Source organism: Desmodus rotundus, chromosome 1, assembly GCF_022682495.2.
Source record: "Desmodus rotundus isolate HL8 chromosome 1, HLdesRot8A.1, whole genome shotgun sequence".
NCBI classification, from domain to species: Eukaryota; Metazoa; Chordata; class Mammalia; order Chiroptera; family Phyllostomidae; genus Desmodus; species Desmodus rotundus.
In genome coordinates, this window is record NC_071387.1 from 2458211 (window position 1) to 2473431 (window position 15221).

The 15221-nt window shown below is 64.5% G+C and overlaps 1 protein-coding gene across 5 annotated transcripts in view; it reads left to right on the forward strand.

Annotated features, from left to right (window-relative positions):
• The window catches only part of NACC2 (NACC family member 2), a 63027-nt gene that overhangs the window by 24192 nt on the left and 23614 nt on the right, over positions 1–15221 (forward strand). For 4 of the 5 annotated variants that reach the window (XM_053919383.2, XM_053919378.1, XM_053919376.1 and 1 more), the window contains exon 2: positions 10200–11142. In XM_053919383.2, coding sequence (XP_053775358.1) covers positions 10260–11142 — 883 coding nt within the window. In that variant the 5' untranslated portion in view covers positions 10200–10259. Of the gene's footprint in view, positions 1–8615; positions 8947–10199; positions 11143–15221 lie in introns of those variants that run through there. The other variant, XM_024562366.4, reaches the window with a different exon arrangement.

Here is a 15221-nt window from a genome sequence, read left to right on the forward strand (position 1 = left end):
AAACCCTGCCAGGCTTACAAGTCAGGGCGAGACGTCAGGGGGTGTCTTTGACCCAGGGACCAAAGCGGCCAGATGTGTCCAGACCCCCCTCGATGGCAGGAATTTGGGGTGCCCTGTAGAAAAGCCATTTGAGCCAGCAGTTCCCTCCGAAATGCTCACTTAAATTATTAGAAGTGCCATTTCTTTATGTCCTGGGAATTCTGAAAACGCTCAGTTTATAGAATTGCTTATTCTCTCTTAGCCCCTGAGGACGCGGCTCTTTGAGAGCTTCTGTGCGTCATGCTACCCTTAGGGGCCGGAAAATGCTGCTCGCTGGGTGTGAGGGCTCCTCCCCGGCCTGGATCCTGCCATGCAGCCCCGGGTCGGAAGTGAGCGTGGGGCAGCACTCACCGCCCGGGTCCCGGAGAGGTGCTCCCTTTGCAGGGGACGTGAGCTGTTGCCTTGATGAGCAAACAGATGTCCGAGCCGGAGGGTCGAGATGCCCCTCATCCTCCCAGGTCTCGGGGCTCCGGACCCAGCCTGGTGGTCCTGTTCCTCCCCACGGAAAAGAGACGTGGCCCAGCCATGAGTTATACAGGACACGGAAGGACTGACGGGCATGGCTAACAACCAGGAACAGAATCAGTCTTGGAGGGAAAATAAACCATAAAAACAGAAAAAAAAGACGGTCTGCCAAGGTGAGGGCTGTGCCCCTCGGGCTCCTGGGCAACGAGACTTGGCGGGTGGGGGTGGGCTCTGCAGGCCAGAGCTGCCTCCGGTGGGGGCGGGTGGCGTCTGTCCGGGTACCTGTCGGTGCTGTGTGCACGTGTTTTAAAAAGCCAGACCCTGGACAAGTGTAAAGTGAGCGTGCGTCAGGGTGGACTGGACTCGGGGCGAAGGGGCTGGCAGGTGGGGCCGCGCCCGGGAGGATAGACACCAAGGCTAGACCTAAGCGGCCACTGCCCCACAGGGTAGTCCCCGCAGTCTTTGGGGCTGTCCCTTCTACAGAGAGAGGTCTTCACCTCTTTCCTGGACAAAGTGAACGCGTTTGCAGGGAGCTGGACAGAGCCGGGGACGTGAGTCGGGACTGCCCTGCGGGCAGCGGCTGGCCCCAGCGATCTGTAGGCACCAGCCAGGCCGTGCTTCCCTGCGGTGCTTCAGGGACAATAGGGCACGTTTGCTTCAGTCCCGAGTGTGTGGTGACTCTCTGACAGTCCCCCTCCACCTGTATCTCATGAGCCTGCTCCCTGCCCAGCTGCCTGCGGGTTCAGAGCCTGGCAGGGCACCTTGGTCCGGCCCTTTCCTGGCCTGGCAGTGTGGGGGCTGGCGTGGCCTGGAATCGCCCCTGACCCTCGGTGGCACCCATCTTGTCCACTCCCCCATCCCCTGCTCCCCACTCCCTGCTGTCTCCTTGCTGCTTGGCTGACCTCAGAGTGAGTGAAGGGACCGGCCCGCCCCCTGGGTCCCTGGGTAGTAGTGGACACCTGGACAGCTGGCTGGTGGGAACAAGCAGGGGAGGGCTGGGCTCCCAGAGGCCCGAGGGCTGGTGAGGATGGTGCTGGGGCTCCTGAGGGTTTTCAGAGATTGGTGCCCACCCAGCTGGTCTCTGGTGCCTTTCATGTGGGAGCACTGTGGTTGTCTGTCTGTCTGTCCTGCCTACACCTGTGAGGCATGGTGAGCACAAATGGACCTGGGCCAGATCCCTGGGGACCCACTGAAGGCCTTTTGCCCCCTCACCTCGGCCAACCAGCTGGTCCTGGGGGTCCTGGTCCTCTCTAGTGCGAGTCCTGGGCGAATCTGCTGTCCCATCCCCTTCTCATGCCTCAGTTTCTGGAGTCTGTGTCTGCGGCCCCTGCGTCTGGGCTGGGAGGGGAGCAGCGGTGAGGCTGCACACCGAGTCGGTCCCCGTCCTAGCCTGGCGCCCCACCCCACCCCCCAGCCCCCGGGAGGCAGAGATGTGGCCTCTGGGAGCAGAGAGGGGACGCCTGCAGGTGGACCTGCCTTCCAGGAGGAACCACCCTGCCACGTGTGGTTGGCACCCCGGGCCATAAAGTGGGGTGTGTGTCTCTGGTCTTTGTTTTTCATATCAGTAATTATGTTTTATGGCCTCTGGTCCCCAGCGAGCACAGGACACCCCCCCTCCCTTAACACAGGCACCTCCGCTGCCGGGGCCGTGGGGAGACCGGAGTTGCGGTGAGGAGTCTCGCGCGACAGCGCCAGGGCATTTATGTGTAGCTTTCACTCGGCCCCCAGGATTCCTACGGCATTATCCGTATTTCCTTTAATTTGTGGGATTTCTAGTAAATGGGCTTAAAAATAGGTCTGGGCACGATGCCAGGCAGATGCGGGCAGCCGGCAGGCTTCTCTGCATCTCTCTAAGGCAAAGCGGTAACCCGTGCCTCCTTCGGTCCCCGAGGTGGCCCCGCCCCTGCGCCGCAGGGGGGGCTGTGGCTTGCAGCCACGCTCCAACACCTGGGCTGGGGCCCAGGGTCAGTGCCGCGTTTGGGGTCTGTGTGAGGGGTGGGGTGGTGAGGCTGTGAGGCTGGGTGAGTGGAGGGCGGGTCGCTGGCTGTTGGTCAAACTGCCCCCCGGCCCCGGGCTCACTGGGTGGTGCTCTGCCTCGGTGCCCCGGAGTCCCAGCTGTAGCTAGGTCCACAGGGGCCCTGCGATCTGTGTCAGTGCTACCCTGGGGTCCCTGTGGACAGGAAGTCGGAGACAGCGCCTGCCTGGGGTTGCCCCGCACGCAGGATGGGAGCCTGGGTGCCGGGAGTGGGTTGGGTGGCTGGGTGTCCCAGCTGGGGAAGGAGCCCCTTGGGAGAAGACGAGATGGGCTGGCCGGCCCCAGGGGGAGGGGTGGCTGTGTCCCTAAGATGCTGAAGTGTCCCCCCTGCCCCGCACTTGTCTCTTACTGAGGGCCACCACAGCGTGGCCTGGGACCCCCGCCAGCCACAGCCACCTTGCTGAGCCCAGGGTGGGGGCCGCGTGCTGCAGCCCTGTCTTGGCATCTTCGCCGCCCCCCCCCCCAGGCTGATTTAGTGTTTGTGTCGCCTGATTTACATGAGGTTTTTAAGCATAATTAGAAATGCAGGGGGCTTTGTGTCTTACCTCGACTATTTATGGCAGGGCATGCAGATGAGGAGAGCGATGAATATTAACGAGGGAGTGTGTGCGGAGTGGCTGTTGGGAACGAGCTGGGTGACCCACCAGGCCCTGGCACGCCCCGCTGCCCCTGCTGCCCCTGCTGCCCCTCCGCCCTGGCCCTGGGATGCGCTTCCCGGACCCTGCTCTCCCCAGCTGCTCTGGGCCCCCGAAGGCCCATCAGAGGGGAGAGGGGCCCCGGGGGGGAGTCAGCTCCCTGTGGCCAGCTCAGCCTGGGCAGCCTCTGCTGTCATTGCTAGCCCCCCCCCCTCCAGCACACCCCCCAACAGAGCATGGGGTTGAGGGGGACCCTGCCTCAGCGATAAGGGAAGAGGAGGGGCCGTCTGCAGGAGGAGCCCGGCCGGCTTTTTAAGTTATTAAACTATGCCCCAGGGAGACACTCCTCAAGCTTATGTTATTTAAATTACAAATACGGGTGAGGGATTGTCGGCTCCGTTCAAAACACTGCTTCAGTCTCGGGAAATCTTCTGGAACCCTTTCGTGGCTTCTGCGTGCACTTGGTGGGTCTCAGGGCTCGAGGCAGGGGGGTTGGGGGCTGCCCAGGGAAGGGGGTGGGCTCTGGGTGGGCCTTCAGCCCCTGCTCCTTATTCTGAGTGACCACGCCAGCCCCACCCACACTCAAGTCAAAATATTTGAGAGTGGAGGGTGGGAGGCTGGCACCTTGGTGGCAGGTGATTGTGCCCAGTGGGTGGCGTCATGTCACAGGAGCCACAGGCTGCGTCTCCCTCCAGACATGGGCTTGGCCTGGCCACAAAGAACCCCCAGACTGGATGCCCATCAGAGTTCGCGGCAGAGGCCGAGTGCTGTGGGACACGGGCCTGCTGTCCCATCTGATGGGGCGTCCACCAGCTCGTGTGCCCAGCCCAGTGGTTCCGTGGCTGGTGGGTCGGATGGCACCTGGCTGGTGGTGGCCTGCCAGCTGCCCCAGGCCCTCTTGGGGCTGGGGTTGGGGGTGTTGGATGGTGGGGCCCCTGTGTCTCACGGGTGTCTCTCTGAGGAGCAGCCCTGGGGCTGCGGGGGAAGCACCGATAAGCACATTTCTGAATTTGCAGACTCTGCTGGGGAAGAAAGCTTCCAGGCAAACATTCGTTAGTGCGGTTAAAGCTGGCTTTTAGCTTAAAGGCCGTCCAGGCTGTGGTCCGGGCGGAGGCTGCCCAGGTGCCTGGCAAGACGCCAGAGGCCTCTCACCTCTGCCCCTCAGGCTGGGACATGGTGAGCCAGGGCAGGGTCTCTGAGGTGGGGCCCCGGCCCAGGACTGGGAGGCCCTGAAGTTTCAGCATCTGGTGCCCAGGGTTCACCAGAACAGCCAAGTTCAGAGGCTGGGGCAGAATTCTTATCTTTGCAGCAGAGTCCTGGCCGCCAGGGAGGGTGTGATGGGTACAGGCCCTGCCCCCAAGGCCTAGGCAGGAAGCTTTGCCTCTCGGTGCCTCAGTTTCCTTGTCTGCACCTGCCTGCAGGTGGTGGGGTTTGGGAGGCAAGCACAGAGCAGGTGTGGTCCATGGTTTTTGTGGTCCGTGGGGAGGGGCTCCTGGCAGCTGATCCCCCACCCTGGAGCCCTGCTTCTGTTCACTCGGCGCTTGCTGGGCCACTGGCCCTCCGTTAGCAGTGAGGATGGTGGTGGCCCAGCTCTGCTTTGCGGTGCGTGAAAAGTTTAATGGGAACCTGAGGCCTGAACCAGTTGGTGCCTCACCCGGTCCCCAGGGGTCTGGCACGCCCGAGCTGGGCAGGCTCCATGCAAACGGGCACCATGACACCCGAAGCGTCCACTTCCAGCTGCCCCCCCCCCCCCCCCCCCCCCGCTCTGCATTAGCGGGCGGGCAGGTGACAGGATGCTCGCGAGCTTCCCTCCTGCAGGCTGTTAACTGGAGCCTGTGCTGTGATTGAAAAGCAAGGCAATTTCTCTGCAGGCCGCTGTCCAAAGTGAGGTGTCCCCCCCCCTGCCCCCCGCACCGCCAACAGTCTCCACGCGGCAGCCCGGCACTGCGTCCGATGCCTGTGCACTCACGTGTGTTCATGCTGACTCATAGGGTCGCCTGCCTCCTCCCTGCTGGACGCCGCCCTGGGGATGTGCCTGCGGGGGGGCCTTGCCCCCACACTCGGGAGCTCCTTGGCTTTGGGGCAGCGTCCTCATAGCCAGACTGGCCTCTGCTGGGGTGACAGGGCTTTGGCCACCAGGCAGGGGCTGCCCCAGGGCCAGGGCGCCCAACAGGGGCAGCGGTGGTGGGTGGCGAGGAGGGCTCCGTTTTCTCCAGCCAGACCGTTTCCTGGTGCACCTGGCTCCCTCCTTCCCCTGCTGCAGGTGATTTTAATGGCGGTGCGTTCACCCAGGTCCAGACCTCTTATTAGATTGGTCAAATTAAATCCTGCAGAATCATTTAATTTAATTTAATTTATCTCGCCTCCCTCGTCCATGCTGGTGGCGATCCCACAGAAGTTAAATGCTACGTTCCTGCGCCTCGCCGTGCCCTTGCTACAGGAAGTGCTTTAGAATCTGGGGGCGCAGGGGGTGGGGAGCATCGGACTGTCTGGCTGGGCTTCTGGGACTCTGGCCCCGGCTGACCTCTGGGCCCTGTGTGCCTGTGTGTCTGCCGCTCTGGGGCCAGTGCCCTGTCCCCTTCCTCTAGGGGCCGTGCTGTCTGCCGGGGGCTGGGGGAGCTCTGGCGGACCACCCCAGTGTCTGGGTCCCTGCTGTCCAGAGGGAAGGTCCACAGAGAAGAGACCACCTGGCCACCCCCTTTTTCTCATTTGAGGGCGGGGGAGATTCTTGGAGCACAGTTGTGGGTGCTGGACTCTGGCTTTGTGGTGTCAGCAGGGGGTCCCCTTCTGACAGGCCTTCGGGGACGGTGGGGAGGGCTCCGAGCTGCAGGGGCTGTGAGGGTGGCCACAGTGGAGCGAGTCCAGGGTCCTTGCCTGGCTCTCGCAGGCACTTCGAAGCTCATGCAGAGGGAAACGGAATAGGAGGTGTTGCTTGGGAAATGGGGGGTGGGGATGCAGAGGCACAGAGGGACAAGGTGGCCAGGGCAGGCAGGGCCCCGCCAGGTGGGGAAAGGTGAGGAGGTGCCTCCCTTCCTGGCTGGCGGCCAACCCTGGCGCCCCCGCCTGCTCGGGCCCGGCCCCCTCCCCTCGCTGGCTTCCGCACAAGGGTCGGCCCTTGGCACGTCCAGCTTTCACGGGCCTGGGCGCGTAAACCAAGCCTTTATTTTATTCTTTCCTCCTAAAGTTCAGCTTTGTTCCCGCCCCGGCCAGGGCTTCTAAGAAAGCAACCTAAAACCAGTTCGCATGGGGCTCCCATGGGCCTGGCCACGGGGCGCCAGCCTTGCCTGCACAGGTGGCATGAGGACACAGCGGCAACGGCGCCCGTTGTGCTCGATCCCCAGGGCCCAGGCGGCCTCGTCGCCTTCCAGGGGAATAATGGCCCTTCTCCGGGTGAGTGGGCTGGCCCCAGCCCTGGGGCGTGGGCCCCTGCAATGCAGGGCCGAGGCTGGTGTGTCGGGGGGTGATGGAGACACCAGCCTGGACCCTCGCCCTCCCATCCAGGTTGGGGCAGGTCACGGCTCACCAGGTGGAGCATGTCTACTAACGCCGTCTCCCTGGACCCCCGTCTCTGCCCGAGGCTGCACCCAACCCCCAGCTGACAGGTGCCCATCCTAGGCACTGTGTCATTTGCTTGGGGCCACAGGGTGTGGATGTGACCTGGCTGGGGCCAGGCCTGGCTTGTAGGGGTGGGACCCAGTGGGACCCAGGACCCGCTGTTGGAAGGAACAGGTGCCCAGGGCTTTGCACCTTTGCTGGCCTCTGCATACCCTGGCCAGGCTGGGTGCCCCCTCCCTGTTATGACCCAAGACCCCCAGTCTGGCACAGGCGACCCCACCGCGTTCCCTGGGAGGCCCCAGCGGTGAGCACTGTTGGTCTGAAGGGGCCGTTGGGGGCCCCTCCCCACAGTGCTGGGAGTTGTGGGCAGCTCGGCTGTGTCCACTCACTCTCCAGCGCCACCCGGCATTAGGCTGACTGCTTGCTAGGCCCTGCACAGACACTCTTGCTTAGCTCCCAGGCGCACCTGGTGAGCCCCCAGGCAGTGCCCATGAAGCCTACCCTCCACCCCACCTGCCCTGTGAATACTGCCCCCAGGCCAGGATTGTCCCCCCCCTCCCTATCATAGGTCTTGTTGTCCCTCTGTCTCTGGGTGTCCCTCTGTTTCCTGGTGTGGCCCTGTCTGGCTGGGTGGCCATGTGGTACAGCCCCCCGGTGTTCGGGACAGCTGAGCGGGGACCGTTTCTGCCAGTGCCTTGGTCTTGGTCTCGTGTGGCCCACCAGTTGGCAGGAGCCCTGTGTAGGAGACACAAAGCCCTCCCCCCGCCCCATTCACCTGCCCTGTGTCCGAGCCTGCAATGTGTGAATGGGGGGCACCAAGTGTGGGGGTGGGAGGGGTGCTGCTGCCTGTCCCCCTGCCTCCTCCCTGCCCCAGCCACCAAGGTGAATGCCCAAGTGATGGCAGGGCACTGTGGAGGACCAGACCTCGGCCACCTCCAGCCTCGACCTTGTCCCTTCTTGTGGGCTGTATATGCTGCTCCCAGGGTCACAGGCTGGGCAGGCCAGTGGTTTGCCCCAGGTGCTGCGCCTTCCAGCAGTGGTAGCTTGAGCCTAGAAGGAGGCGCTCCTGCTCCCGAGCGGGACAGGCCATGCACACACTGTGTGCGCCCTCTCCACAGGGAAAGGCTCCGGGAGGCCAGGCCCTGTGGGCCTTCAGGGCAGCCCCGCCCACTCTGTGTCCGTCCGCCCCCCCCCCCCCCGCATGGCGATGGGGTCTTTGCTGCCATCTCTGCTGGGGCTGGGCTGCTCCTTTGGGGGCCATGGTTGACGTGCGAAGTTGCTCTTCTTTAAACTCTGACCCCGCGGGGGTCGGGGCACAGGTTGTCTACCCTGGGCGAGTGGGCTGTGGGTGTGGGGCTGGGCTAGCTGGGCCTGCTGCTTGGGGACCCTAAGGAGAAGCAGAAGAGGGGGCTAGGGCCCCACGGGGCACCAGCCTTGGCCTCCGCATCCATCCTGGACCCTTCCCTGGCCCCTGACTCTCCAGTTCCTGCCTCACTCTCATCTCCCCCACTCCCCCCCTCCCTGCTCAGCGTCTGCCCTGTGCGCCCCACCCCTGGCCCCCTCGCCCGCCCTCGGCCCTGCCAGCTCTGCAGACTGTTTGGAATAGTTTAAATGCTTTGACACCCGGGCTGTGCTGGATGGCAGGCGGCAGTTTACTGGGCAATTCATATGCAAAACTGCACTATAAATTTCCAGGCTGGCTCGGTCGCCCGGCACCACGAAGCGTTTCTCCACGTACAGTACAGTATTTCTGCCATCTTTGTTTGCATTGCAGTGAGTCATCAAAAGTCTGTCTTGTACCAACACCCGGAGCCGCGCATTCCTCTGGCACCAGCGCTCCGCTGTTTTTAAAGCCGGGGCTGGGAGCTGGCATTTACTTCGGCTCCCAAATCAAAGGCAGCTATTCATTCCCGGGAGCTGCCTGGATGCCCGTCTGCATCCGGCCTCTTCATTTAGATGCCGTGCGCTGCCCAGGAGAGCCGGGCTGGTGCAGCTGAGCCGCGGCCGCCCAGCCCAGCACCGAGACTCTCTGCCCCCCTCCCCCTCCCGCTTCTCCTCCTCCTCTCCGGCTCCTCTCGCCCTCCCCACCCCAAGGGCTCCCGCTCCGTTTGCTGCATTCCCGGAGCAGCTGGCGGCTGCGGGCGGCCGGCAAGCAGGCAAGCCTGCCCCTGCCAGGCTGAGCGGGCAGTGCGGGGCCACCGGCGGCAGCCGCCAAAGGTAGGTCTCCCCCTCTGGCCAGTGCCACCCTGCCTGGCTGGCAACTTCTCCGCAGCAGGGGCACTGCGGGCCCTCCCCCGGCGGCGCCCACCTGCCTAACTCTGTCTTGGTCCCCGGTGCTCCGCCCTCACTCTGCCCCCCTCCGTGGGTCGCCTCGCGCCTCTGCGGCCGGCACTTTCCTCCTGCGGGACACAGCGGCCCTTTGTGCGGCTCTGGCTGCGCAGAGTTGAGCCGGCGCCCTCTCCGGCCCGTCCGTCCAGGCCCCCCTTCTTGGAATCAGGCACGGGATCAACAGTGCCAGAGCCCCGTCCCCAGCCCCGGGGTGCCCAGCAGCATCGCCAGCCCTGGCCAGTCCCTGCTCCCTGTCTCCCCATGACCCCTGTAGTCACCTGAGCTTGGAAGGAGCCAGAGGGATTGGCCCGTGATGGAAACTGGTGTTGGGGGGTGCTGCGCCAGGCTCCTAGCTGGCTCTGCAGCCTGGTCCCTAACAGCGGCAGCTCGGAGCGCCCCACTGGCCCTGGAGGTCCCCTCTGCAGGACAGCGAGGGGGGAGAGGTGGTAGAGCCTGATCCTCAGAGTTCTCCCAGCTTGCTAACTCCTCAGGCACCCCCCTCTGCACTACCCTCCCCCGCCCCCAGCCCTGCGCTGCTGCTTTGAGAAAAAAGAAGAAAAACAAACTAGAAACCCAGAGCCTGGGAAAGAACTCCGTGCAGCTCCCTAGGGGTGCCGTACCCCTCGCTCTGGGTTTTAGCCCCCTCCCTGGGGAAAGGCAATGAGGGGCTTCTCTGCTGCGAACTTTTTCTGGGGAAGAGAGTTGTGCAAGCCAGCCGGTGCCTGCCCTCGCCCCTCCCAGCCGCTTCGGGTTGATGGCCCTGTTCCCATCCTGTCCCCACTGCGGTGCAGGCCTCTCTCGTCTTCTAAGATAGGTGTCTCTGGCCGGCCCGAGGCTCAGTCACCCCCCCGGGGGGTGCTCTGGGGTCAGCCCAGGGGTGGTGTGGGGCCTGTTCTGGCCGAGCATGCAGCCCTGGGCTTCTGGGCTTCTGTGCAGCTGAGGGTTGGCTTTGCCAGGATTGCATGGGAGCAAGGTTGTGCCGAGACCTGAGCACCGTTCTGGCTGGAGGGGCCTGGGGGTGACCGGCAAGGGTTGTGCTGGGGTAGAGCTTGTTTCAGGAGGATGTGTGGGGTCTGGCCCTTCCCGGTGTGTGCTGGGTGTCCAGGAAGCTGACCGCGGTACCCCCTCGCTCTCTCCCCCAGATGTGCCCGCTCGGGCCACTCCCGCGCTGAGAGCCCCAGGCGCCCGCGAGCCCGCCCGCCATGCCTCAGATGCTGCACATTGAGATCCCCAACTTCGGGAACACCGTGCTCGGCTGCCTCAACGAGCAGCGGCTGCTGGGCCTCTACTGCGATGTGTCCATCGTGGTCAAGGGCCAGGCCTTCAAGGCCCACCGGGCTGTGCTGGCCGCCAGCAGCCTCTACTTCCGGGACCTGTTCAGCGGCAACAGCAAGAGCGCCTTCGAGCTGCCGGGCACCGTGCCGCCCGCCTGCTTCCAGCAGATCCTGTCCTTCTGCTACACGGGCAGGCTGACCATGGCGGCCAGCGAGCAGCTCGTGGTCATGTACACGGCCGGCTTCCTGCAGATCCAGCACATCGTGGAGCGCGGCACCGACCTCATGTTCAAGGTGAGCTCGCCCCACTGCGACTCGCAGACGGCCGTGATGGAGGACGCCAGCTCCGAGCCCCAGAGCCCCTGCACCCAGCTGCAGCCGGCCGCGCCCGGGCCCCCCTACGTTGTGTCCCCTTCCGTGCCCATCCCGCTGCTGACCCGCGTGAAGCATGAAGCCACGGAGCCACCGCCAGCCACTGGCCCGGGCCTGGCGACCAAGCGCCCGCTGGAGTCTGGGCCCCGGGATGGTGCAGCAGTGGCGGCGGGCGCTGCCGTGGCGGCCGGCGCAGCCCCTCTCAAGCTGCCCCGGGTCTCGTACTACGGGGTGCCCAGCCTGGCCACCCTCATCCCCAGCATCCAGCAGGTGCCCTACTCCCAGGGGGAGCGGACCAGCCCCGGGGCCAGCAGCCTGCCCACCACCGACAGCCCCACCTCCTACCACAATGAGGAGGACGATGACGACGAGGCCTACGACACCATGGTGGAGGAGCAGTACGGCCAGATGTACGTCAAGGCCACTGGCAGCTACGCAGGTAACGTGCTGCGCCCGCCCTCCCGCCAGCAGGCATGGGCGGCCTCCAGGCCCTATGTGGGCACCGAGGCACGCCAAACTCCTTCCCGGTGGAGCTCACGGCCCTGCTGGCGCTTCAGGCGAATGGGGTCCAGGGCACCTTGGGGAGGCTGCAATGCCAGACGTGTGCAGGGGGAAGCTCCATGAGCTTCCATAAGTCCATGAGCTAGGAGAAGCTAAGACCTGAGGCAGGACCGGTCCTAGGTCAGTCCTGTGGGGCTTCTGCTAAGGACTTTAAACTTGATCCTGGATGAGAGGAGAGGCTGGGGGAAGGTGTTTAGCTGAGTGAAACCCGCTGGAAGCTAGTGTAGCACAGAGGAGTGGGCCTTGTCTTCCATTGGACAGATGAAGAGACTGAGGGCCCCAGTGGACCAGGGACCTGCCAGAGGGCTCACAGGATACTGTGCGCCCTGAGCCAGTCACCCACCTGCTCAAGGCCTCAGCGTCCCTGTCCACCCACCTAATAAGTCCAGTGATTCCCCTGCGCCCGTCTATTGGCTGCCATCTCCCTGCGCCCAGCACCAAGGGACAGTCCAGAGAGCGTCCACTGAACCGAACGAGCTGCCCGCAGGTTAAGGGGGACTCCCTCACTCAGGACCTGCAAACCCGAGGTGCCACATCCAAGAGGCCTGGTGCTACAGACTGCGTCTCAGCCCCTGGAGACGGCTCAGGGTTTGTTAGGCAGAGGGTCCCGTAGTTGGGGCCCCAGATCAGGTGTCCCCCTCCTTCTGTGGTCCCTGAAAACTGGCTGTGTGCCTGGGCCAGCTGCCTGCCCTGATTTGCACGCAGGGCCCGTGTCCAGTGGACTGGATCCGGATACTCGTGCCGGCGGGGCATGATGTCCCAGTGCTGGGGCCCCGAGGGGTGGCTGGGGACTCTTTGCTCCCCCATCCCCCACCATGTGCTTGTCCCCCAGTGGGGCAGCCACTGCCACCTCTGCTCTTTCTCCCTCATCTGTTCCTTGCCCTCCCGGCAGGGGCTCCTTCATAAGTCCTGGGGGGCAGGGGCAGAGGGAGCCAGGCCCTTGGGATGGCTGGGTCCCCAGGAGCCGCCAAGGACTGGAAAACGGGGCCTCGCCTCTGGTCTGGCCAGCCTGGCTCCCTCTAAGGGGCTCTGGGGCTGACTTTTCCCTAGAAGGCATTACTTCGTTTAAATGCGTATTGTCGTGTAGGTGCGGAACCCCACAGGGCCCGAGCAGGCTGACCACGGCTACTGGACCTGGCTCTCCCTTTCGGTGGCAGAGGGCAGGAGGGCTCTGGTGGGTCCACTGCCAGGAAACCTGCCAGCAGTGGCCTGGCCCTGCTGAGGCCTGTGGGGCTCAGGCTTGGCGGAGCCTCTGGGGGCCTGCAGTGTGCTGACAGCCACCGGGGAGGTGGGGAAGGGCCACGTGGAGCCCCAGCCTGGGCCGCTCCCCTGGCTCCCCTTCCCTCGGAGGGCAGGCTGCACAGGCCCAGGGCAGATGCCCCCAGTCCCTGAGGACTCCCTGTCCTGGTGCGGCCGGGGGATGGGGCTTTGTTGGGGGGTCGGCAGAATCTGTCAAGGGCTCAGGGTGGGGGATTGCCCGCAGGTGGCCCATGGTGGTGCACATCTCCCGGGGTCCTCCCTGCACAGCACCCCCTCCGGCTAGTGTGGCCCTGGGCTGTGGTGTGTTCAGGGGAGTGAGAGATGCTGGGTGAGGGGGTAGCTGGGATCTGGCACCCCTGCCCCTCCGGCTGGAGGAGCCTGGGCAGTGGTGGCCCACCTGTGTCCTAGGGGCTCCCGAGGAGCCAGTGGGACAGCGGCCACAGAAGAAAGGCCAGAGTGGGGGGTTGGGAGGCCGGGCCGCCCCACAGCCTTGAGGTGCCTTCTCGCCAGAGCCCCCACCCCGGAGCTCAGGCAAGGGTGTGAATCCCACTCGGCCAGGGGCGCAGGCCTGGTCCAAGGCTACATGCCTGCAGGGGCTTGCACAGGTCTTGGGGGGCGGGAGGGAGCCTGCGTCTCCCTGGGGTGTTGGAGGGAGGATGGGCAGTGGGTGGTGGGAGGCCGGGAGACCAGAGGGGGCAAGGGATGGGGCTGGTCCCGCCTCCAGCTGGCCCAGGATGCTCCGGCCTGGGCTTTCTCCTCGGCAAGCCCATAAGTGGGGCAGGGAGGGGGTGTGTAATTTCTTGGTTAAAATCTAGGTTATTGGCAGTGACGTTGCTGGCATCACTGGGCGCCAGGCATGCTGGGAATGGGGGGAGGGGCCGTGGGGGCGAGCGGGCAGAGAAGGGCCTGTCCCCAAAGGCTGGCTGCCCCTCAGGTGCTGGCCCCGTATCCCAGGCTCCCTCTGTGCCTTGGCCAGGCCCGGGACATCCTCGCGCCCCACTCCAGTGGCCAGGCAGCCTGCTGCCCCCAGCCTGGGGCCCCTGACAGGGGTTGGGCAGGGCCTGTCTTTGGACTGGTGGAATCTAGAACGTTTTGAGGACACTCAGGAGTGCCTTCTCCTTTCTGGCCTCAGTTTCCCTCCCTGCCAAGAGATAGGTTGTTCTGAGTGACCCTCAGGGATCTTTGACCAGCGCTGCTGCAGGAAGCGTGGACGCCGGACCTCTTCTGCACCCTCCCCCTCGTGGGGAGCAGTTGGCTGTGCCTTTGGGCCCAGCCTGTTGGGGTTTTTTGTTTTCTAATTCATTAATTTATTTTTAGAGAGAGGAAGTGGGGGAGAAAGGGAGAGAAACATCAATGTGTGATTGCCTTCCGAGCACCCCCCTATTGGGGACCTGGCCGGCAACCCAGGCATGTGCCCTGACTGGGAACAGAACCAACGACCCTTTGGTTCGCAGACTGGCGCTCAGTCCACTGAGCCACAGCAGCCAGGGCCCAGCCTGTTGTTCTGAAGTCAAGGAATTCAGATTTACAGATAAAGCGGCTCGCCTTTGACCCCAGCAGCCCAGACGTGTCTCCGTGTCTCCGGCCAGGGCCCAGCCTGTGAGTCTGCTCCACCCCGTCACCCCACCCCCGCGTCCCATGTCATCGTCGCCTGTCGGTGCAGCCGCCATGGTGATGTGTCCGGGGCCCCCATCAAAGGCCAGTGGGTTGTTGCTGATTCCGTGATGTCAGGAGGGGCGGCACCAGGATGGCCCTGACTGCGTGGCATGGAAGGCCATCTCACAGCATCCCCCTCCTCTGCGGGGTGGGGCTCAGCGCAGCCGCTCGCCAGCTCCTGGGGGCAGCACTGGTTCTGCGGTGGGTGGGCACAGAGGGCAGGCACCCCGGTGCAGTAAGGGGTCTGTCCCTGTGGTCTCCGTGATCCCGGGTGTGTCTGCACCCACAGACTGAGCCATGGTGGCTGAGGAGGGTGTGGCTCCCGCCCTCCCATTGGGAGACCCTGAACAAGTACTCAGTCATGGCTGGGTGGCCCCTGTCACCCGAGCTGCCCCTTGGCCCCTCGGAGGCAAGGCGGCAAGTGGGGAGGTGAGCTTGACAGGCATGGTAGGGTGGATGTGGCCCCCTCTTTCTTGCCCCCCGAGCCCTGAGCCAACATTCCCTCTGTCCTGGGCTGCAGGCGGGCCCCTCCCGGCTTGGCTGGGGCAGGTATTTGATCAGAAGGCTGATGCCACCCCCTGTGGAAGCCTGAGACAAACACACGCCTCCCTCTTTAGACATGAGCACGGGCTGCCACGTTAACCCTTTCCCGGCGGGGCCACCTGGGGGTGCTGTGCTGGCATGCCAGGATGCACCTGGTGGCCTGGTGTGGTCTTGCTCCCTCACAGGGGACAGTCAGTTCCCTGGGTCTTCCCACTGTCCCCTGCGAGCCACGCTGTGAGCGGGGGACTCGGGTGTCTGTCCATCACTGAGCCCCAGGTCCGGCTCGATGCGACGGGCCTGGGAACTTGGGTGGTGGGTGCTGAGCCCTCGGGAACATTTAGTCTCGGCCCAACTGGCCCAGTGTCCTGACTCGGGCCACAGTGAGAGCACGGCTATCCCCAGTGTGCCCCGTGCTCCTGGGCGCTATGGCAGCTGGCAGTGGTGTGCACAAGCCCTGCCCGGGCCAGGCCCCATGGGCCGCCTCGCAGGTCAGCGCTG